The following is a 23096-nucleotide window of genomic DNA, read 5'->3' on the forward strand; positions in this document are numbered from 1 at the left end:
TTGTAGGACCTAAACCTCCTGGGCTGAGTTGAGCAGTTCCTTCTCCTTACACCCTCAGCAAGCATCGCCTTCTCTCTTCTGAAGGTGGGACCAACCAGCAGACTCTCCAGAATTGCTTTCGGGGCACTGCCCTGTACCTAGAAGCGAGCTCCCTTCTTCCCCAGCAGCAACCCCTCTCTGGTGGCAGCTGAACCCCTGGACCTCCCCCAGAGGAGCTCTGCCTACCAGCTCCCCTTGCTCTGCACCCACAGCCGGGTCATTGGTGCCAGTTCCTCCTGGTCACCGCCACAGTGGGCGCTGCATCAAGAGGAAAGTCCATTTCTTCACCTCACCCACGCCCCTGGCTGCAGTCTGCAAGTGCTAGTTTTGTTCCTTGAAGTTACCTTTTGATTGTCGCAGCTATTCCACCCCATTGACATCACACACCAAGCTCAGTGCTTCTGAAGGATTCTCCGTGTTCAGTTAATTTGTGATGTCCCCAAGAAATGCTCCTGCAGAACTTCTGCAGAAGTGGACAACCAGAGCCATGTACCTGATCTTACAGCATCTCTAGAGGTGATGCTCAGCCTCCCAGATCCTGGCTTAAATAAAGGTATCAGTATAGATTCTGATTTTTTTCCCACTTTAGAGTCTACAAATGATTAATAGAATTGTTGTGATTTCAAGAGATATTCAGCTTTTGTAGAAAAAATACCTGAAATGTGGCATTTAAACAGATCCCTCGTGCAGCTTTTCCTCGAGATCAATGACAAGTTGCCACGAGGTGCCAGATCTCAGTCCAGAACGGGGACCAACCTCAGAAGCCGCAGGGTCAAAACCGCTGCCAACCAGAAAAGGGTTTTTCTCCATTCCTCGCCTCCTCTGCTCAGGCCAGGGAAGAAGTGTGACCATGCAAACCCCCCAGGCCAACCCAGCTGCCCCACAGCGCAGCTGGTTTCTGCTGCCAGGCAGTGGTTGTGCTCTGCGGCAGTGGCCATGCTGCAGCTGTACGAGAGAGAGAGATTAAAACCATAGCTTTTTGCATCTTCCCACGTCTCCCGGGAAAGGACAACTGTATGTGAAAACACCAGATTTTACACAGCTGGTTTTCACACGGAGCACCGCGCAGACTGGGGGTTTGTGCTTTTGCTGAAGCACCCAGTATTTTTGCTTTTTTAAGGTAAAGATGAAGCAATGTTGCACATTTGCACTGATGCTCTCTCAGTCTGCGCTGCAGCCTCCTCCCCCTCACCTGACCAGCAGGGACTACAGGAAGCCTGACAAATTTGTGTGCGTCTGCTTATCCCTGGATGGTACAAAGGGAAGAAGTGAGTCAGATACACGTCTCTGCTGCTCCGAGAAAACGAAATCCTGCTCCTTCATTGCACAACCCAACAGCAGCTGCATCTGTCACGCTCCTTCTGCGTGCACCTTGCAGGGAGCCGGGGGCTGCGAGGGGAGGAAGACAGACTTACCAGGCCAGGTATGGAAACGGCGTGGGATTGAGAATTCACAATCTCACCAAGTGAATCTCTGGCTTGAAGGCTGCTGGCCAGGCTGCCCCCCACCCGGATTCACAGGTTTTGACATTTCGTGATGACCTATGGCAGGGAGACGCACCCTTTTCAGACAGTTGTGTGCACTTACCAGATTAAAGATGATTAATTGTACCAGGTAGTTCCTGCTACATCTTAATCAAACATACATAATCAGCAATGCTCCTGCACACATGATACTTGGAGCTGGAGTGGGGTTTTTTTAACTCTCACACACTCCAATCTGACAATCCCAAGCCCAAAATATCAGTGGTAAGAGTCTGAAGGATCCAAAGTCGGAGCGATCGCAGGCAAGGTTCCTGGGGCACCAGTGCCTCTCGCTGCTGGAGGAGGGGCTCACTCATATTAAAGACCAACCTCTGCCCCTGCTGCTCCCCGAGCCGGGAAAAACACCGTGTTCTTACCTGCGGGGCTCCTGCAACTCAGCCTTCCAGGGCGCGTGGGCAAACACGGCAGCAAATACAACCACACACCACCTTGGAGGGGAAACAAACCACCAGCAGCCTCTGACCGTAGAATATTTTGCATCATTTATTTAAATACCTATATTTATGCATTTACAAATTTTCATAGCTCTGTAGCTTTTTTTCCTTTTTTTTTTTTTTGTAGACAGTATTGCAGAGAAGTTAGCTTTTGTAAAATGAGGTCCATGTATAAAACTATGCAATGGATTGGAGGAAAAACCAAAAAAACACAACAAAACCAAGTTTCCTTTCATACTCTCTAGAATCAGAAACCAAAGAAAGTGACTGAATGGAGAGGGAGAGAAAGGGGTGGGACAGACCAACCTCACACCAGTGGCTCTCTCAAGCATTACACATGTCAGTGCTGAGCTACAGTCCTAATGGGATAGGTCATGTTTCAGTTGGTGCAATGCCTGTTTGCTAAAGCTTTTGCAGGCACATACGTCTCTAATGAAAAAATAAAAGGAAAGGATCCTACACACTGAGAATTCAAAGCCTGGACAGCCTCGTGATAGGTTTTAGTCATCATGGCACAAAATGCCCACAGGAGACTGCACCGACTCACCAGTAGTGCATCCTCATCCCAAACTTCATTTTGCATAAAAAGTTCCCTTTAAGAAATCTTAGCATTTAAAAAACCTGGTATCTGAGCTCTTCTAGCCTCAGTACTCTGAAGAAGTCACTTGAAAAATACCTCCCGCTTTCCTCATTTGGAAGCTTCAAAGTAATGTTTTGCTTTAATTTATACTAATTTAACAGCTCTCGGATTCCCAGTGTTATACCTGGGAGGAAGAGGCAACAGATATGGCATTGCAAGATATTTACACACATGGTACAAAAATGTCCAAGGGTATGAAAAATCACCAGTAACACAATTTTGCAGCAGCCTCATTTACATCTGTAATTTTATACCATTTATTACATTGTACTAACACACCAGATTCAAAGATGTGCACTCCCTTTAGGACATTCAGGAGTTACAAATATATTGTGATTGCATAATTCATATTGCACAATTGTATAAAAACATAAATACTAGCTATTCTATTTTTTTTTTTAAATACAAAATACATGTCACATAGTCAAATATTCTTTTCAAGTGCAATTCAGGTGCTCTCTTTAGTCCTTCCAAGAAAAAGGCAATTTTGATAGTTTTGGCACAAAGTTTAACCTCCGTCCCGTGCCAACGGTTCTAATTACAATACGTATGCCCAAAACTTTATATAGTAGCAGTCATATACATATAGTATAAAACCAGGTTATGTACAAAATGAACCGCACGTACACAGAAGCAGCCTCAGTGGTCAGATCTGAACTCAGGGTTCGCGTTACTCGTGCTGTTGCGAGAGGGGTAAGGGACCCTTCTGACTTATGCTGGTTGCTGCGGGTTCACATTCACAGGCGGAGGGTGTCCTAGGAGACCGATGCGCTGTTTTTGCTTCCTCTGCTCCGTCATCTGGAAAATTAAAAAGTTTGCTCATTAGGCCTAGAGGCTTCCTGTGCGTCAGCTCGCCGAAGGACCTGGCGCTGCCTTTTGTGGTTAGCGTTTACTCTGAAACCCACTTTCTACAAATAACGCTCCTCCGTCCGCTGTGCCAAGCGCTAATAGATGAGAGAGGCAACTACAGCCTCGTCTTGTGCAGCCATCAGGGATGCCCATGAACTTGCTTGTGCAGCTGACTACCGTTTTGCAAGAAAAGAGCTCAGGACAGCTGGGTGGCCAGTGCGAATTAGTGCAGAGAGCAGCTCACAGAAACCTCACCCGTTAGAAATTCTTTGTAACCGGTCCAGCATACAAGGCAGATGAGACACAGAGGGTGGAAAAAAGGGGTGAGCCTTCAAGTCAGGCTGGGAATGCCCTTGTCTGTGCTGGAATAGACTCGAGCGGTCCTGCTCTCATCAGGAGCGAGCCAACATCCCTCTGTATCTGCCCAAAGCCAAGATGCAAGGCACGGACAGGAGGTTAACCACCTCACTGCCAGACAGCCACAGCTACTTCCCCTCAGATAAAATAACATTTCTTCTGGCTAGTGCAATCATGCCCTGAAAATGGATCAGCGATTTTTATGGCTGATATTGGAAAAAATGCCACAATCCACTTCTTCACTACTTTTTCCCCCCCGCCCCCCGAACCTTGGGAGGTTTCTGACAATGTGCACAAGCCGACACGCCACATAAGGAATGACTCTGGCATGGGCAGAGTCTGCAGCAGCCAACAGCTGGATCACTGCAGGGCTCCCCACGCCTCCATCTGCAACCACATCTCAGCTTGGGAAGAGCCAACACGTGGGACGATTTGCAGCAGCCGCGCCGAGGACAACACCAGGACAGCGCCTTGTCCCCAGGCCACGAGACGATGGCAGCCAACGCCACCCGGTCTCCGCCGAGAGCCCCCGTGCCCTCAAAGCAACGTGCCAACACACGACCGTGCCACTGTACGTGACCTGTGGTGGCATTGACACCGTGGGCATGAGCAGCCACGGTCACATCCCACTTCTGCTCCTTCTCCCGGGCTGAGCGAGCCCGGCTGCGGTGACGGGCACCAGTGTGCCGGGGATTGCCGGTTCACCGGGGCTTCGCAGGACCCCACCGGTGACGCTGGCATCACGCCCGCACCCAGGAGAACCTGTCCCAAAGGCTGATTCACCCAGAAAAGCAATCTCTCATTCAAGCATAAAATACATATTAGAATATTTTCCTATATGAGAATTCACCAAGTTTCCTGCAATGCTTTTCCGGTAACACCTCCATCCGCAAATATATATTTTTTTTCAGGTTTTAGCTATTTAATCACAAATGTCAGCCAATATAATTGATTTTGGACATAACTCCAGGAGAAGGGAGATGGCATATTCACACATTTTGTTCATTCGTAACATTCACTTGAATATATTTGTCTAAAAGCTCCAGTTTTGGCAATGAAGTCTCTGGCGCAGGGTACCTGTGCTGGGGCAGCGGCCGGTGGCCAACCTGTGGTCTGGAGGTCACTGTGGGGAGGGGAACTGGTCAAAGCAGGCAGGTCTGGGCAACCTCCAAAAGGCTCCTCCACGGCCCGTACAGCACAGCGCGCACCACTGCTTTCACTCAGGCTAGCTGGGGGTAATTACACTCATTTAACCACCCGGGAATGGACTGAAGTATAGTAATTCCTAACGAAACCATAATTAAACTCGACTGCAGCCAGTTGCCTTGCTCATCGCGTGACCCAAGGGAGGCAGAACTGTTATTTTACCTTTCCAAGAAGATGACCACAGCCTCCCAAGGACAGGTCACACCTCCTGGCCCTCTGGACCACACTTCTGGAAGTCTATTTTCACAAAAGGCTTGTAACACTTCACAGGCAAATGGGAGCAAGAGAAGAGGGGTCTTCCATCTGATCCCAGACACACAAGCTACTCCCTAGGTGAACCAGCTGGGACTTGGGTTTTTTTGTTTTGTTTTTTTTTTTTCAGTATTTCTAAGATAGCCCACAAGTTGGAAATGCAGAGAGGCAATGTGGAATTTGTTTTAAACTAATTAGCTTCACCGAGCAAATGAAGAGCCATGATTTCACACAGCCGAAAAACTGATTCAGAGGACACATGAAATAAAAGTGGAAAGAAAAAAGACCAATTAAAAGGGACTGTAATAGATATTTTTCATGCCGTATAGAAAAAGGGATGGTGCAGCCTGATGCAGGTGTACGTAGAAGATGTGACTTTTAAAAAAAGGGAAGAATAAACCACCCGAACGTAAAGCAGAGAGAGAAATGCAATTGCAATGTTGATGCTGAACACAATGAATCCTGCGAGATGTGCGATGCTTGTCCAAAGGGCACAGGGCTGCAAGTTGGAGCAACTTGAATCTCTATCACATTTTCCTGGAGAGTGAATCTCTTGCAAAAGCTTAACAGCTGCAGCAACTGTATGCCTGGGCCTAAAAGGCAATAAAACCTACACAGAACGTATTGCAGGGGGGCTGTCAGCTCTGGGAGTCATGCTGACAAGATTAAAAAACGAAACCGAGGGGCCTGAAGTTCATCTGAGTCAAGCTGGACTCGCCGATAATCTTACATGCCTGCACAGACACTCGCTGCCTTGTTCCAAAGGTTACGTGTGATTTGGAGTTACCTCCAGGAGCAGGACAGAGGGAGGCGCAGAAGCAGGACAGGGGCCGTGCAGGGACCGGGACACACCAGGTCTGCCCGCTTGGATGAAGCCAACCTGAGCGGCAGCTCCAGCATCCAGCCACGGTTGTGGTGATGATGGTCTGGGGTCCCGGCTGGTGCGAGGGGACCGTCCTGAGCGAGAAACCAACGTCTCTTAGAGATTCTTCACATCCGAGGACGGCAGTGGAAAGGGGTTCTGGATGATTACATCTAATCCCCCCCTGCTGTTACAGACAATTATGTTGTAATCTTTTTGCACGGAAATAAAGTGATCGAGATTTTAATGGCTTTTTGTTTTCTTCTTTGTGAAAGCAGGGATGCTGGATTTCAGTTTGTAACAATTACAGTCTCCAGAAACCTAACGAGCTTGAAAAGCAAATGAATGAGAAGATTTCCCTTTATTTAGTTACAAGAAAATAAATACAAATAAAAGTTCCCTGACTTAGTTCCTTTTCCTGGAGACAGTTCCTGATCAGGAGGAGGGATATACTGGTTTTGTCACATAATTGGAGCATCCTGCAACTTAAGCAGCGCTCTCAGTAACGGTACTTAGGGGAATTCCTAAAAGCTATCACAACATTAATGAAGCTGGTTTCCTCTTTTGCTTTTACAGTCAAATAGCTCTCTAAAAGCTAAATCCTTCATTCTTATTTTCACAAAGAGCAAGAAAGGTTTTTAGTGCTTGGTCAGCCAAGAGCTGCAAGCTTCAGAAATAAATGCATCCTGATCCAGAGCTGGCTGCGGCCGATGGAAAGACTCCTGGTGGCTGCAGATCACTTTGAGACAGACCCTTCAACAAGACGTAAGACACATGCTTCAAGATAATTGTTTCCAGGCAAACTAGCAAAACCACTACCCGGCAAGTATTAAAGCACAGACAAAAGAGCAACTGCCTATATCCTCCGTCCTCAAAACCAACTAGAGCGAAGGGGTCTGTGGCACAGTGTCTGAAAACTAATTACAAGGAAGAGGAGCGAGGTTCTCTGCTCCCAGTCCTGCATGTCAATCCCTTCCTTGTGCTCCGTGGGGCGTCAGATAAAAGGGCACAGCTCTATCAGAAATGCAGTGTGATGGGAAGGCAGGGAGCCGGGATCTCTGTGAGTACTGGTTTCCAGAGACCCGTGTCTCTGTGAAGATGGCTGGCACACACAGAAATGAGGCCAGCCCTGAGCAGAGAGGGACAGCAGGAACCCGACCAGCGTTGGAGAGAGCTGTGCCCGCTGCGCTGCAGTCAGCAGATCACATCTGAAAAGATAACGAACCAAATCTGTTGACCATTTCTGCTGTGGGCAATTCCATTGACTGCCCCCAGATACCCTCGTGTGCAAGTCAGCGATTAATTTTATCCAGTGCCAATATCTATATAAACTTAACTAATTGAACCATCTGGCTCAGGTTGTTAATCCATAAAGATAAGCAGCAAGTCACTTTGCTGCCACAAACAGCTCCCACCAGGGCAGGCAACAGCATTTTCCCTTTTACTTCCAGTTAGGCTGTGATCCGTATGGACAACATGAAATAAAACCCCGCTCACCCGTGGCTTTCACAAAGCCATCACTGGATTTGGGGTGAGAACAATCCCTACGATCCCCTCAAGCCCCAGCCAAGCCAAAAGTTAACGCAAATCCTTGAACTCTTGCTGCAAAAAGAACTGCTGCACTGAAAAAATACTCAGAGGTGTATGCAGCATTCATGCAGCAATACATGCTGCAGTGCAAAATATGTCTGTGGGTACGTCTGTCTGTGCTGGAGTCTGAAGTGTGACAGTAGCTGAGTTGTGTCTGCATTAGCAGCTCAGCAATAGCACGGAGGAGACCAGCGCACGCTAACAACTCAAGTATTTCTCCAGTTTCTCAGTGGGTTTTGAGGTCCATGCAGCAACACAGCACTTCTATCAATATCACACCCTCTGGCTTACAGGGTCATGCTACGGTCTTAGGGTTAAAACCTGTAACAACAACAATACACACATACAGGCTGCCTGCACCAGCGGTGACTAAGTTAACTTCAACTTTTTTTTTTTTTTTTAAAAATGCAAGTTTTCCCTTTCTGGAGGTGGCCACTTTGGACTACGTGGGTTCAGTTATTACTGCCAGGCACATCAGCTGGGGCACTGGGCTTTGGAAGGACATTTTGTTTGTTCACTTCTTTCCTAAACACCAGTTACTTTAGAAAATTTCTTCCCAGGGTTTGCAGAAGCCACGAAGCTGTAAAACTCCACTTTGTACAACACGCTTGCAGGACCTTTGTCCTGCCCGTACCAGCGTGTGGCTGCACATTCGCAGCCAGCTCTCCCTTACCTGATCTTTCAGCTCTGACAGCTGCCCAGAGAGGTTGGTCACAAGCTTCATGGTGGACTCCAACTTCTCCTGCAAGTTCCTCAGCTCATTCTGCTCTCCTTCTGAGTCGCTGCTCACAAGCGACATGGCCCGCATCCGGGGGAACCAGTCCAGGTTTCTCTCCTGAGAATCACACATGAGTTCACAATCAGTGTTTGCCAAATGAAAACCTGCACCCGAGTGACTGACTGCAGACAGACCTTTAATGCCATGCAGGGACATTCCTCAGATACACAAACTCTGTAGTTATTTTCATTTGCATCTTACTGGAAAGTTTGCAAAATTGCCTGCTGGAGGCAATGAGGCACTTCAGACATAACTACTGAAAATTAAGGCTGCTTCTGGTTGGCTTTTCCTTTCCGGCAGCTCACTCTCCCCAGCCATTTCTTTTTCAGATGCACTTCAGTATAATACATGAACACTGGACAATAAACTAGCCCAGACTTCATGTCTGGACAAGCATTTTCCACGGCTAGAAATCTGTTGCCATCTTATAGTCTTTTAATTTGTGTTTGTTGGAGATTTTCTGCTGATAAAGTGGGTTTGCTTTTTTGGTCAAGCAAAGCTTGGCTGTGCTTTCTCAAGAACAAAACCACATTCTACCTGGAAATACTTTCACAGTTGAAATACTTCCTTTTTAATGAAAAAGAAAAAAGAAAAAAAAATAATATTCTGACTGACTGGTTCAGGCTAAAACGCGGGACAGATTAAGTTACGATGAATTGCTTATAATAAAGCTTTTGTTCAGGCATACGAATTCCCTAATATTCCATGTTTAAGTTATGGTCAGGAACTTCAGTGGACATGTGCTTGGTTTTACTAATATGTACATAGAGGCTCACACATACACTCACGTACACGTCAGTGACGTTAAAAATAAAAGCAGGAACGGAATAGAAAGCCACAAAAGAGGAGGAGGGGTGCATACCGCATCTTGACACCTTAAATTTCAACACTGGTTTCCTATCTAGTCTGGGTCTCCTCCCACGCTGGAGATACTCTCTAAAATGGAAGTTAAACTAACGCTGGATGAGATAAGGATGTGTGCCCTCTCATAAGTGACACTGCAACAACTGGTAATATTTTAAACAAACCCGAATAAACGGTAATAGCCTCCTGGTTAACAGTATCCCAAACCAAAGATCGATCAATATCTCTGCAGAACAGCGACCAAAGTTCAGCCTGCTCTGCAGGCCAGGCTTTTTGCTGGGCTCTCTCTCAAACCTGTAGCTTGTTTTTATGGTACTGCAAACTGTCTTGGGCTTTCTGCTATTCCCTGCCTAAATCTCTAACTCAAACCTGCTCCTCCATCTCTCTGCTCCCCCTCCAGGCTCCCAGGAGTATCCAACCTGCTTAAATCAGGGTTGTGCACCTCTACAGAGATTTACAGTCACGTCCTTTCTGCAATTCAGATGCGATGCCAAGATTCATCATCTTAAATTAGTTGCTTCTGATCTGCTTGGAGTTTACTATTGCCGAGATTAAAAGGCAGAAAGCAGGCCCTTTCCCATGCAGCGCGCCACAGGATTCCCACATGATGCAAAACTGCCAGGAAGGCTTTTTTCTCCTGATCTCTGTTTACAGGGCAGATGGTTTCTGCTAATAAGAGAAAAAAATATATGTACCAAAAAATATGCCTTTATCAAGACAAGTGCCAAAATATTTTGGACTTCAGGGAACGACAGTTCCACAATTAAGATTTAATAGTAGTAACAGGCAACATTTCACTGTGTTCTTCAGCTGTAGTATAACACTCATTAGGGAAGAGAGGGCAGGCTCGTCACTGGTGCTCAGGTCCAGCATCACTCCCCCAAAGTATCTCCTCTCCCTACCCAGGGAAAACAAATTAAAACAACTGCTGTTCTCGCCACTGTCCTCCAGGTGAGAGGTTTTCAAGGACAAGGCAAATTAGACTAAAATGCAATTTATATTTGCAGGTTCCCCTGGACCCTCAGGTCCATGTCCTGAGGTTTCTAGGCAAATGCAAGAGCAAAACCCTGAAGCTCCCGCCCGCTCCTTACTTGCTGTACGGATATTGTTATTTTACTTGCTGTACAGATATTGTTATTGTACTTGCTCCCACGGAGGTGAGCTTTCCAAGCCCATCCCCAGAGCACTCCCACCCCATCCTTGCGACAGACGAAGGGGACAAGGGGAGCAGGACCTGAAAGCACCAACCTTTCCCTGCCTGCATTTTTTAAACAAATACCCCAAACCTTTTCTAACGTCGCCTTGCAATATAAGCAAATGCTGTGGCTGCTGCAGAGGTTGCGACTTGATCATTACGGGCATGGAAGGTGACGGGCAGTCTCGGATGGTGGACTCAAACCAGCAAGCGCTACAGCACTGCCAGCTTCTGCAGCCTCGTCAGAAGTTTCATACTCACTGGTTTTCTGAAAGCCCCAGCTCTTGAAGTCACTTGCGTATGGGAAATCTGGGCTTTCACTTGAAAAAAAACAACAAAGTGCCTCTCTGGTTCTCATGGCAGTGGTGAAAGATTAAAACCAAAAATGCTGCATGTGAACTCTACAAGCTGAGAAAGGAGAAGGCTAAAGGAAAGGAGACAAGGCTCACAGCTCCTGAGCCATGAGGACAGGACTCCCTTTTGAGCCTGGAACTGGCAATACCCCTCCTGAGTCCTGAGCCATCCACAAAGAGTTAACAGGGGCACCTGGAAACAGGCTTAGAGAAGGATCTACGCATCACATTGCCCCTGTCACGGGGCTGGACCTAACCTGCACTCCTGTTCAGGTTTCATGTAGCTTGTTGGCATGACTCAAATCCAAAGTTCACCTGGAAGTGTCCAGCTGCCACCCAGCAAGAGATAAGGTGATGTCCACACAAACTGCGTCAGCAAACACCCTGAAGTGAGAAACGGTGGGGACAGATGTGCAGATAAAACTGCATCGGTGCAGGTAAAATGGGTACCAGTGCTTGCTGACCCATGGTGGCTTCTGGGACTGTCCGGAGAGGGCAGCAGGGACGCTGCCAGCACACGGGGACACACACACCTCTTCCTCCTCCTCCCTCTCTGTACACACTGTTTCACAACCCCTTTGCTCTGGCTTTGCGTGGGAAACCTGCAGCCTGTTCCTACAGCCTGCACCAGCACCGCAGGGAGAAGCTCGAGAGCCCGGACGGGACCAGCCTGCTGGAACGCACAGTCCTGCCCCAGCGCCTCTGCCTGGCCATGCCGGGGGGGTGGGGGTGTTTCCTTTTAAATAAATAAATAAATAAGGATGCCTCAAGCAGAGCCAGCAAAAGGGGAAATGAACAGGAATCCAGAAAGGTCAGTCGCTGACAAGCCCGCTGGGTCGGTGCGCGGCAGCCAGCCCGGCTCCCGGCCCCGCGCCTGCCCGCAGTGCTGCCTCTGCAGAGCGCTGCTATTCAAGGTTGAATAAAAGATTTATATCTTGATGATCTAGTTTCTGCTGAACTTTAACTGAACACCGGGGTGCCTTTACAGATACAGCCTTACATCTTTCACTGGGGGTTTGGTGGTGTTTTAGAGGAACTAAGTGAGCTGTGAAGGGAAAGGCTCCCCCTTGGTCCCTTTCCCTGCCTGTCCCTCGTCCCGCCACGCGTCCTCCCGGCTGCTGGCACCTCGCATACCAATGCTGTTATGCACCGTCTGCTGTGGTCCTCCTGCAAGCGGAGGCACTGGGATCCTGGTGTGCAGTCAGCTCCCTCTTCCCGTCACAGTCGCAGCTTCCTCTGCTTCAACAGACGAACTGACTAAAGCCACTGACGGAAGCTGGCTAACCGCAAGTGCTGGGTTTCGGGTTAGCTCTTTTCTAGGTAAAGTTGGAAAAGTCCCTCTCGTAAAGCAAATATCATTAAATCTCAGACATGGGGGCGATGCTGACCGTCCACGATTGGAAATTTGAAAAAAGAGGAAGCGGCGCTGCGTGATGCACATGCAATTCATTCTGAGAAGCGCCCGCTCCTCCCTGCTTCTGCCGAAGAGTTTATTCTAAGAAAAGTTTGAGGCAACCTCAACGCGAGCCGTGCCAAGAGATGCATTAGCTCCGCTCCTCGGGCAGGAGGCGGCCGCTAACGGCACGGACCGGGGCACGTCCTCGCCTCCGGCACCGCCAGCCACCCCGGGGAAGTCGCCGTTCGTCTTCTGGGCCTCCATTTATTCAGCTACCGCTGACTCTAATATTTATGGGTGCTGAAGGGCTAATTCAAGGCTCGTCAGAATAAATCCCTAGAGCTTGCCATCAGAAGGCTGCCCAGCAGCCGTCATTTAGTGGAGGAAGGTGGCAGCAGCAAATTTCAGTTTCTGTCACGTGGTGTTAAAAATCATACCCAGACAGCTAATAAACAGCTTTGTAAAGTACTTTGAAATTTTTTGTTTGTTTGTGGCAAGATGAAACTCCTCTTGGTTCTTTCTTGTGCTTCCTGGAAAAAGTCTTACATCAGGTTCTCTTTCTTTTGCAAAGGGCTCACCATCACTTCTTCCACACTGAGCTGCACTTCTCCCCTCCCTACAGAGAATGGCACTTGGCAGCGTCCGCTCTCCACAGCAAGAGTATTTTCAAACCCTCACATATCCCCCTCGTTTTTAAACAGGAGGCTGATGATATTAGGCTAATGATATAAAAAAAAATATATATCTTTTTTCGCTGTTTCCATAGATTAAATACCTACGTGGCTTTGCCCTGGTGCAGAGCAGGGAACCTGGAAGGCAGATACCATGTCCAAAGGTGGAAAATGACCATGTCCCTTTATGAAATGATCCCACATACGTCCCAGCGACAGCTCTGCTGCGGCTGACTCACTTGAGCCCTGTGTTTTGTTTACCAGTGGTGAAGTTACCCACCAAGCATCACCCAGCTTGATGCGACTGAGGCGGGCGGCCCTGATGGGAATCCCTGAAGGCGATATCTCCTTACCCTCACAGAAAGGACACTGCCACCTCTCCGCAGCAACCTATTTCTGGCTGTTTGCATCTACATTTTAAGTAAGACGTGTTACACCACGATCAGTCGGGCAGGGACAAAACAATTAAGCATGCAAAGGCTGAACAAACAGCTGCTGGTGGTGATGGCTGCAGTCACCCACCTACTCTTGCACAAGGTGTCTGGGAGCTCCCTGCGGCACGGGGTCACCGGCTCCCGGCACCGCGGGCTGGAGGCGGCGGCAGCGATGACTCCGGGGACGGACACCTCGCCCCAGCCCTGGGCCACCTCCTCGGCACACGCAGCCCCACGGGGCTTTTTGTTTTCATCCCGGCCAGCATTGCACACTGAGCGGTTTATTTTCCCCAGCATGTCACCCTTGACGGTTTCCAGTTGGAAACCTTCTCCCTCCCAGGAGAGTGTCCCAGCAGCAAGGACACAGCACCCACCCTGCAAGCTGCTTCGGGATCCACCCGTATCCCAACATGTTATGCAAACAAACCATTACACAGAATTGCGCTGAAGCCTTTGCTTCTATTTTCACCTGCCCAGGCCCTTTTTTCTGCCACGCGCTCAAAGTGAAACCCTTGACTTGTCAGCTGGGATCCTAACCTGATATTCCCAGCACTGACTGCTGCCCAGGTGGTTTAACAGGGAAAAACAAAAGCTCGGCCACGTAAGGTTAATGCTGGCAAGAGAAGGTGTTTTCTGCAGCACGCTGCAGGGCACGCCAGCTCGCGCACCTCCGGGTGGAAGAGCACACTAATGCTGCGTGGGGAAGATGAGGTTGACCAACCATTTCTCCCCGTGCAGCTTCTGGTTTGTACCTTAATGCCGACTTCAAGGGTGGAACAAGTTGTTTCACCATCTAAAAGCAAAGCTCCGGACTGTGCCTATGACACAGTGTTTCCAGCAGCCAAGGGCCTTCTGCCAAACACACCTCTTGGCTCCTCTATGCCTCTGCTATTATTTATTGTTTAACTCTGTAATTACATTGGCTAACTCTGGTAAGGTATCTCAAGATGCAGCTTGTTGGGAAAATACCACCCAATTAAGCACCATCAGCTGCAGTTCAGGTGCTGATCTCCTCAGTCCTCTCCCAGCGTGCACTCAGCATCATTGCAACTAGGAGCCCTGCAACCCCAGTTTCCTCAACTATAACTGAGCAACTGCATACAAGTTGCTTTTGATGGGCTGCTCTCTTCTGCATCTGCAGCTGGTTTGATAAGTATTAATATGACAAATCTTTCCTATTCAATTTTGCCCCAAAGTACAGGATTTCCAGGCACAAATTATATATAGATGTAACTAAGATCCTAATACTTTCTCAACCTGTAATTTCTGCTGTATACGTGTCTTAAACCAATACTGGAATCATTAAGTCCCTTTTGAAACGCTTCGGATTTGAAGCATCATGGCCTGCCACTTGTTATTCCTAGAGGTGCTGCAGTTCAAGTCCCATCTTGGCCGTCTCCAACTGAACTACATTCGGTGTGAGCCTGGGGACACAGTAATGGCCTTCACAGCCACCATCACGTGAGCCCTGTGCAGGCTGTGAATCACACACTCCTGCTGAGTTCCAGAGCACGGCGACAATCGTTGCTGGCTGTTTAACTCCTTAGGAGAGGTTGAGTCAAACTTAACATTTCTGGAATAACACAATTTTAAAAGCCCGACGCTGATGAACCCTCGCCTTCGCTTGCTAGGAGGCTACATGTGGGCAGAAGTTACAGGCTGCACTGGACGCTCAATAATACAGTAATAAGAAATTCTTTCTAATTATGGTATAGCACGTTGCTCAAGACAAAAAGAAAAAAGCCCTATATTTACATCTCCAGTTTTGTAGGAAGATGTTAATTAGAGCACAAAAGGAAATCTTTAGCCTTCATTTCCATTCCAAATTCCTTTAAGGATATCTGCACCATCACTTCTATTTATAAACAGTTCATTTTCAAATGACAACACAATCCAATTGAAGATTCAGGACTCGGTGCTCTTGATCTGGACACGTGAGCTTGGGCAATCCCTTATACCTCTCCACCTCACTTTTGCAATGAAGGTTAATGACATGTAACACTAGATTAAAAATCTATGGAAACTGCAAGACCCAGTTAGGAAGCTTTGTGCTAAAAACTTTTCCAAACAAACCTTTATTTTTTTATATGTGCATCTGTGTGCATGAAAGCACTCACAGCCACGCAGCTCATACCACACTGATCAAACGCTGATGTGAAGGTGGATATGCAAATCCCCACGTTAGGGTATGCAAGAGTTGTGCATGCGAATACTCGTCCACGCAAGTGACAGCACACTGCAGCTGCATGCACAACAGCTTATGAATGCAAAGAAAACCAAAGTGTATATGTGGTTTTCTATGCATCAAGCTTGAGAGTAACAAATTTTTACATATTATAAATGCCTTCAAACAGCTGTTCGTAGCAGACCTTTGCCAAGACTCAAGCGACAGCGGTACTGCTGGGGCTGCTGCTAGTGAGGCTGCTGCTCTAACTGCAGGCAAATGCAGAAAACATAAGAAATTCTCAAGACAGGATGGGTAGATAAGACATTTAAATGAACTAATCTGCAGGGAGTTGCACCAAGTTCACATTAGTCATTTGGGTGGGGATGTCGATGTCTGGCCAACACGATAAGTGCATCCCCCCACCTCCTACACACTTGCTATTATTCAGACATCACCTGATCTTCCCTGGTGACTACAAAGCCACACAGCAGCTGAACCCTGCGCCTCTGTTCCCGGGAAACACGGGAGGCACTGGACTACCAGCTCTGCAGCCCCATTAGCATACTTTCCAGATAAACACTTTTCAAAAGACATTGATCCATCTTGAAGCCTCACTATCTGAAGTGCACATCTGCACTGATTTAGCCAGATGAACAGAAGTTAGGTCATCAGGAGGGCTTTGTAACCACCAAGAGTTAAACGCCATCTCTGTTACCACTAGATGCTTTCTCACATCCTCCAGGACTGTCTGTGCTCTTAAATAGCTATTAGCAGGTGGCTCAAGAACGCATTTTGAAGGCGAGCTGCTTCATGCCAAGCTTCTGTTTGCCATCTCCCGAAATCCATGAGGTTATCAGCCTCGCCAGTGCTGCTGAGGACTTCAGGAGGGGATGATTCACCGCAGCAGCTCGGGTGTGTACACAGGCTCAGCTCCTACATCAAACACAACCAGCGATCCCATTTTCCCCTTGCATTGCTCCGGCAATTCCCAGCTAAGATTCTTAAGATAGTCCAAGTTTCGCATCATATATTGCAGCAGGCACATGCTCACCTTACTGATGAAAGCAAATATTATCCCTGTTTACAGGGGGAAAAGCTGGCGATGAATTCCAGGGCTCCTATGTAAAGCCCTGACTTGTAGCTACAAGAGCACTGCGGCCCAGCTTCCCACGCAGCAGCACGCACACACACGGGGCTCCGCAAACACGGGGAACTTCAACAAAAACAATCACAGAACCACTGAATAGTTTGGGTGGGAAGGGACCTTCAGAGGTCATCTAGTCCAACCCCCCTGCCATGAGCAGGGACATGGACAATCTGAGGTCTCAAGCACCAACAGACACACATTTGTATCAGAAAAACGTGATGGAACGTATAGTTACCAATCAGTACTAAAACACAGTAGATCAGATTTTACTTTATGAGATCACTGTTTTGTTGTGGGTTTTTTTTTTTTTTGCTTGTTATTTTAATATTTATTTTCATCGGGCTTACGGTGTTCCAAATACTTCTAAACCTTAAACTCTGTTTCCAAGCTTAACTGCTGACTTCTTTCTACACACTGCATTTTAACTTCCTGAGCTTTTATCCATGAAGAAATATAAAATTCACTAAAGAATTGTAGTTAATCATTAATTTTCAAGGCTGCAATTTCTTTTTGTACTGAGTCAGATTCCTGCAGGCTACAGGATGAATTCTATGGGCAAGATGCAGCTCTGCCATCTCCTGTATAGCGGATAGCCTCAAAATTGCCTTTCCACACACATTATTTTTAGACAAGAAAACATCAAAATTCAAGATCACTCTTAAAGCTTCTGAATATTCACTAACCTGCATAATTTAGATGGTCCAGCATTCTTTTGATACCCCAGTGCTTAAAATATCTTTAAAGCACTGTATGAGCAGCACTGGATGCATCTCGCAAGCTGATGGTGAATATAATTTTAGTGTGCCGAATTCGTGGGTTTGTGGTGGTTTTGGTTTTTTTAATGTTCTGTGGTGTTGGAACAACCCACTAATAGTATATGGCAGAGTCTTTTTTTTTTTAAATCACTATTGCAAAAAGACAGAAATCCAAGTTTTCTAAAGATATTCTGTTGGGACTTAAGAGCAAAGGTGAAGCATATTTGAGGTGTATTCTGTAATCACAGTATGATTTGGAACACATTATGCTTCCTACCCTCAACTACTTAAAATGGGTATAAATTGCAGCTGAACAACGGTACCACATAACAGCCCATGGACAAGACATGCCCCATCCATGTCATTATCAAAGATGTTAGAGTGCCACCTTCAGTCTGAAAATGTGGGGAAAAAAACCCTTTTAGACCTAACCATGACATGAGTGGGCTTTCCAGGGGAATCCAGTAGCTGCGGACATTAAGCAGCCACAGGTTCCCATTCACCCTCTGTACAAATAAAAAATAAACCATCACTTCCAACCAGTGAATTTCAGTCTTTGGACCCACAGACATATCTGGGGCTTTCCTTTTGCCTGTCCTGAATTAATGGGAGCAAGACGGAAGGCTTGAGTAAAAGATAAACCATGCCCAAGCTACCCCTACATACACCTTAGGCAGAAAAAAGGATTTCTGACTCTTAGAGAAGTCTTTAAAACCGGTCTGGTAGAGAAATATATTCATCATGTTTTACACTCAGATTTTCTAAGGCAGAATATAATGTTTTTAAAGTTAAAGGATGACGGAAAGAAATTTCTTCTGAGTGAGCTTTGCCAGATCAGTCCTGAGGAATATGTCGACTGCAAAATGCTGCTGAGAACCACAGGGTCAGGGCAGCAGCAGCCGAGCAGCCCCGGTCACGTCGGTGCCGGGTTGTGGCAGACCACTGATGTGCAAAGCAAATTCACTTCCCATTCCACGGCTCGTACGGTTACACGACACTTTCAACAGCACTGCCGTGAGACCCTGCTGCTAGTTCTCAATTTAAAACTGGCTCGTGAAATGCAAAAAACCACCCGCTAAAAGATATACTCCAAACCTCTACCTAGAGCATATAGTTATATAAAATTGCATCTGCATGAGACACTTGGTCCATGCATAATTTATCTATACTCCCATTCAATACATAGTCATTAGCCTTTGATGTCACTTTGTGAATGGGAATTGTGGTACAAGTTCTCCAGTTTTTGCATTTATTGCAAACATATTCAGTGACTGGTTTTTGATTCTCCAATTTGAACTGTTAATTTATTAATAAATTGTTTGTTAATTGAAACTTTTCTTAAAAACTGGTTTTAACACAAATTGTCTTCCACAAGCTGAAACATTTTAAAGAATATAGTGCTTCCCCCTGAGGTAACGCTTGCTGCAGTGGGATAAATAAAGGCAGCAATATAATCAGTCAGACCAGAAAGCAGCAGCGATGTGCTTGGTTATCTCACTGTGCTAATCCTCTATCAGGTGACTGCTCACAAGATTTCTTTAAGCCCTCATTACAGAGGCAGAAATCCAGAACTAGGACATACACTTTAGTGACCCCAAAGTAACGTGTTTAACCTCTAAGAGATCTTGGTGGGATTTACACGCTGACCGGGCCATGACAAATTGCCCACTTTAAGGTCGGTTGTACCTCTGCAGCAAAAAAGCTGAAATAAAAAAAGTATTCTGCTATTTATTTGTCTGAAGACAAAGAAAGAAATATCTACTGGAAATGTTATAAATCAGAAACAGTTTTTGCTAACCAGCCAGCAGACGCGCAAATTAGTAACTGGGGTTTAGGATCTAATTCCAGGACCTCTGAACCTGCGAGTTGGCAGAGATGAGGCTTTTAATGCTCTCATTAAATGGCCTTACGATTGAGTAGATATGAATTTTAGTTTTTTACAATAATACGTTAAAATCATATGACAATAAATCCTACAAGTCAGTTTAAGATATTTATACTGGGAACAGTTATAACTTGTTTTTCTTCAGACAGTTCCACCAAATGAAAATATTCTCCCTTAAACATTAGTTTTCAAACTAGAACAGCTTCTGTTCAGCTGGTCCAAAAGCAAGGCGACTACCTGGCTGTCACCGCTCGCTGCCACCTCCTTCGGCAGACACAGCGGAGTGTTTCAGAGGCTGGGAAGTTGCAGGTACCAGAGGCAAATCACGGTGTGAGCGCGGTGCTGCAGCACATCGCGGCTCCCACGAGTGCCGCTGCCTGCCCGGCCATCGGCAGCCACGTGCTGCCACCGAGGCCATGGCTTTTATCGAGTTATCTTGCCAAGCGCGTCTTAAGTATCCTGTCTTTAGAAGAATGCTTCTAAAAGTAAAAACATTGGATTAAGCCTATTATTGCAGAAAAAGTTTTACTCCAAGTTTTTGCTTACAAAATAAATATAACACAGAGTCCTGTGTTTACCAAATATGCCAGTAGATCGGTCTAATCTAGAAAAAAGCAAAAGTACCAACTCACCTTGATCATTTCTGCCACGTAACTTTCTGGTCCTGTATATTCTGTTGAATCCTTAACTTTTACCAACACAATAAAGCACAAATAATGCCACATATTGTGCTCTTCTTTAATGTGCTCCTCAAATGTGACTGTCTTGTTATCAAACTTATCTCTTTCCAAACCTACAAGAGTGACACATACATAACCCTTAGTATGCATGAACTGGTATTAGGAAAACAAGCTCTAAGAACAAAACTTGTTTCCACGGTCTGCTGCACTTCTTAAGAGCCACGATGATTCCTAAATGAACAGTAACAGGGCTAAACTCTCTAACGAATGGCCACAGTGTATCGTGAAGAGGAAAGATGACATACCAAGTACTGTTCACACTTATCGTACGTAACAGAAAACTTTTGGTAAAAAAATCCGATCGGTTTGTTGGATTTCATACCTCATCTCCTATTTTTAGGCAAAATGATACCAAATGCAGCAAACTTCCAAAGGTTACTTCTGCATGACTATCTCATTTAACTGCACCAGTCTCAAAGGCTCAGCAGCTTAATTCCCACTCTACTGATGGGAAAAACTTACACAGAAAGTACTCAGCACTCTGCACCCTTTGAAAATACAACTGATAATAAAAATCTCCCTCATTCCAATAGGAAATTATTCTTTGAAGCACAGGAGAAACAGAAACTAAGGATTTGAGGAACACAGTATACTGAGCATACATCGCCCATCTCTTCCTGCTGCCAAGCTCCCATGCACGTGGTACCCAAGAATATCAACCAGCCGAGAAGTGCAAGGTAGGAACAGCCAGTAACTCGAGACTCCTGTTTCCTGCTGGTTTGCAGCTACCTCTGACTTTGACAGAGTAACCCCTTATTCTTAAGTGTGTTTCTATACTTACCACAAATAAAGCAAGTAGTTTTTAAAATTTCTTCTTTCTTCTGTTTTTCACTCCTTAAATCAGCAAAAGTGTCAATGATCACACCAAAAATCAGGTTAAGGACAATAATGATCACCATGAAGAAGAATAACAGATCATATATCACTCTAGCAGCAAAGAGAGGTTCCTGCAAGATACATACTTTAATTATTAACGACACAAATACGTGCACATCTAACCCTTACCGTGCCTTCCTCAGTTCAGCAAGAGTACATTGCCCCACAATCCCTCCCTTTAGAATCTCCGTTTCCGTATTAATCTGCTTATATATCAATATAGCATCAGTGTTGACCATAAAGTCTTTTCCTGGAATTTAATAGTATTCATTTCATTTATGGTAAGAACCATGTATGTTCTTTTAAATGAAACAGGACACTAAGTTGGACTTACCAGTGCCCATTTCACTAACCTAAGCACGATTTTCAGAATCATTCTGCCAGTTGAGTGCCAAACTTTTATTAAGAATTACATAACTTTTAAACCACTGTAAGTTGAAAATAAGGCTAAATATTAGAAAACACTCTGAAATTGCAGACGATACAGAAAAGTATTCACTCTGACCAAGACTGCTCCTTTGGCCCCTCATGTGGTTTTGGGGAATGACCAGAGCGGGGACAGCCTGAGACTCACATGGGCATGAACAGCTACAGCAGCAGCTCTATGTGCAGCTTTGGGTATTATGAAAGATTCCTGCTGCTTTGACTGATCCTTACTCTCTGATGTTGGCTTCAAACAACATCTTTCCTTCCCACAGTCCCAGCTCCAACCCACCTTGGTCCCTGCCCTCTCATCCACTCCCTGTTTTCCACATCTTACTACCCTAGAGATGCTCCCTCCAGCAGCTCATGCCACTAGCACGGTATCGGCTACCAGTGCTTCTTCATTCTGCTCCCTCACATTCCTCTTTCACTAGCTCGTATCTAATCTTACTTCTTCAGATCCTGAACTCCCAAATTAGACTGCTGGCTACACCATTTCTGGTTTTTTTGGAACCTGTTCTGGACAGCCCTCGAGCTAAAAAAGCCCCCCAAAAAGATGGGTAAAAGCTCGTTTGACCTGGCTGCTGGTCCTACAGAGATTGAACTATATTCCACAAAGTGTGGTCTCTTCCAGTCGCGATGTATCCTACATCTGTTTAAAGGGAATATATACACATTTTCCCCAGCAGAACGAGATCCCCAGCCCTACATGGTTATCACTCTTCCGCCCCCATTCAGTGATAATTTACCTCTTTGGATGGTTTCCTGAGCACATCACCTACTCCACCCCCACTCCTGAGCCCATGACTCAGTACAGTAACAATGCACATCAGTAATGTCTCGCACGTATGCTCTTTATTCTCTTCCTCCATTTCTTCAGCAATCAGTTCTATTAACACAGCAAGCAAAGACACGTTTAGAAGGCAAGAACAGCAGTTTTAAATAATTCTCTCCATTCTCTGCTGGTCATGCTCTCTCTCCCCTTTGCAAAAGCTGCCTGATTTCCAGCCAGCATTGCAAACCTCCTCAGCTCTTGCAAAGAGACGACCCTGGGAGCGGGTCTGTGCTCTGGCTGCAGCCTGCCCTCCTCTCCCCACCACCAGAGTCTTCTTTTGTGCCTGAACTGCTGTCTTCGACTTGGTTAAATCTCTCTTTCCATTTCTGTTAGCATGCACAGCTCAGATCACCAGCTGCCTGTTTATACAGAATCATAGCTTTTTGACAGCTCAGAGGACAAAGTGTTGCCTCTGACACTCTCCCTTGGTGCCTAACAGATTGCACAGCCTTTGGGCTGCACTCAAAATGGCAGCTTCGACTTGTATTTTTCAAATGGCTAAAATATCACTGCTTATGGAAACAGCATTTTACTAAAAAAGTAACACACTTTCTTTTGACCCTTTCTTCATTTGGCTGAAAAGCCTCCAACTTTACTGTTTGAATTGCAGAACTGCTAGAATTAATTACCTAATCTCATATATTCTTCCTGTGCCCACTAAAAGTCTCATGACTTCCATTTAATCATAAAAATGCTCATAAGCAGATCCCACCTTCCCAGAGATAGCCTTAGAAAGGCCCAAATGCCTCTACAAGCCAGAATATCCAAAACCCAAGACGGCAGAGAAATGCCCAAAGACTTGGG

The 23096-nt window shown here is 46.1% G+C and overlaps 1 protein-coding gene across 4 annotated transcripts in view; it reads right to left on the reverse strand.

The window, feature by feature from the left end:
• Positions 1–2084: 2084 nt before the first annotated feature.
• ITPR1 (inositol 1,4,5-trisphosphate receptor type 1) overlaps positions 2085–23096 on the reverse strand; it is a 176960-nt gene continuing 155948 nt past the window's right edge. For all 4 annotated transcript variants that reach the window (XM_065642841.1, XM_065642840.1, XM_065642839.1 and 1 more), the window contains 5 exons: positions 22207–22346; positions 20940–21105; positions 20051–20211; positions 8447–8608; positions 2085–3455 (listed from right to left, as the gene is read on the reverse strand). In XM_065642841.1, the coding sequence (XP_065498913.1) occupies positions 3369–3455; positions 8447–8608; positions 20051–20211; positions 20940–21105; positions 22207–22346 (716 nt within the window). In that variant the 3' untranslated portion in view covers positions 2085–3368. The remainder of the gene's footprint in view (positions 3456–8446; positions 8609–20050; positions 20212–20939; positions 21106–22206; positions 22347–23096) is intronic.

This window comes from Caloenas nicobarica, chromosome 11 (genome assembly GCF_036013445.1).
Source record: "Caloenas nicobarica isolate bCalNic1 chromosome 11, bCalNic1.hap1, whole genome shotgun sequence".
Lineage (NCBI taxonomy): Eukaryota > Metazoa > Chordata > Aves > Columbiformes > Columbidae > Caloenas > Caloenas nicobarica.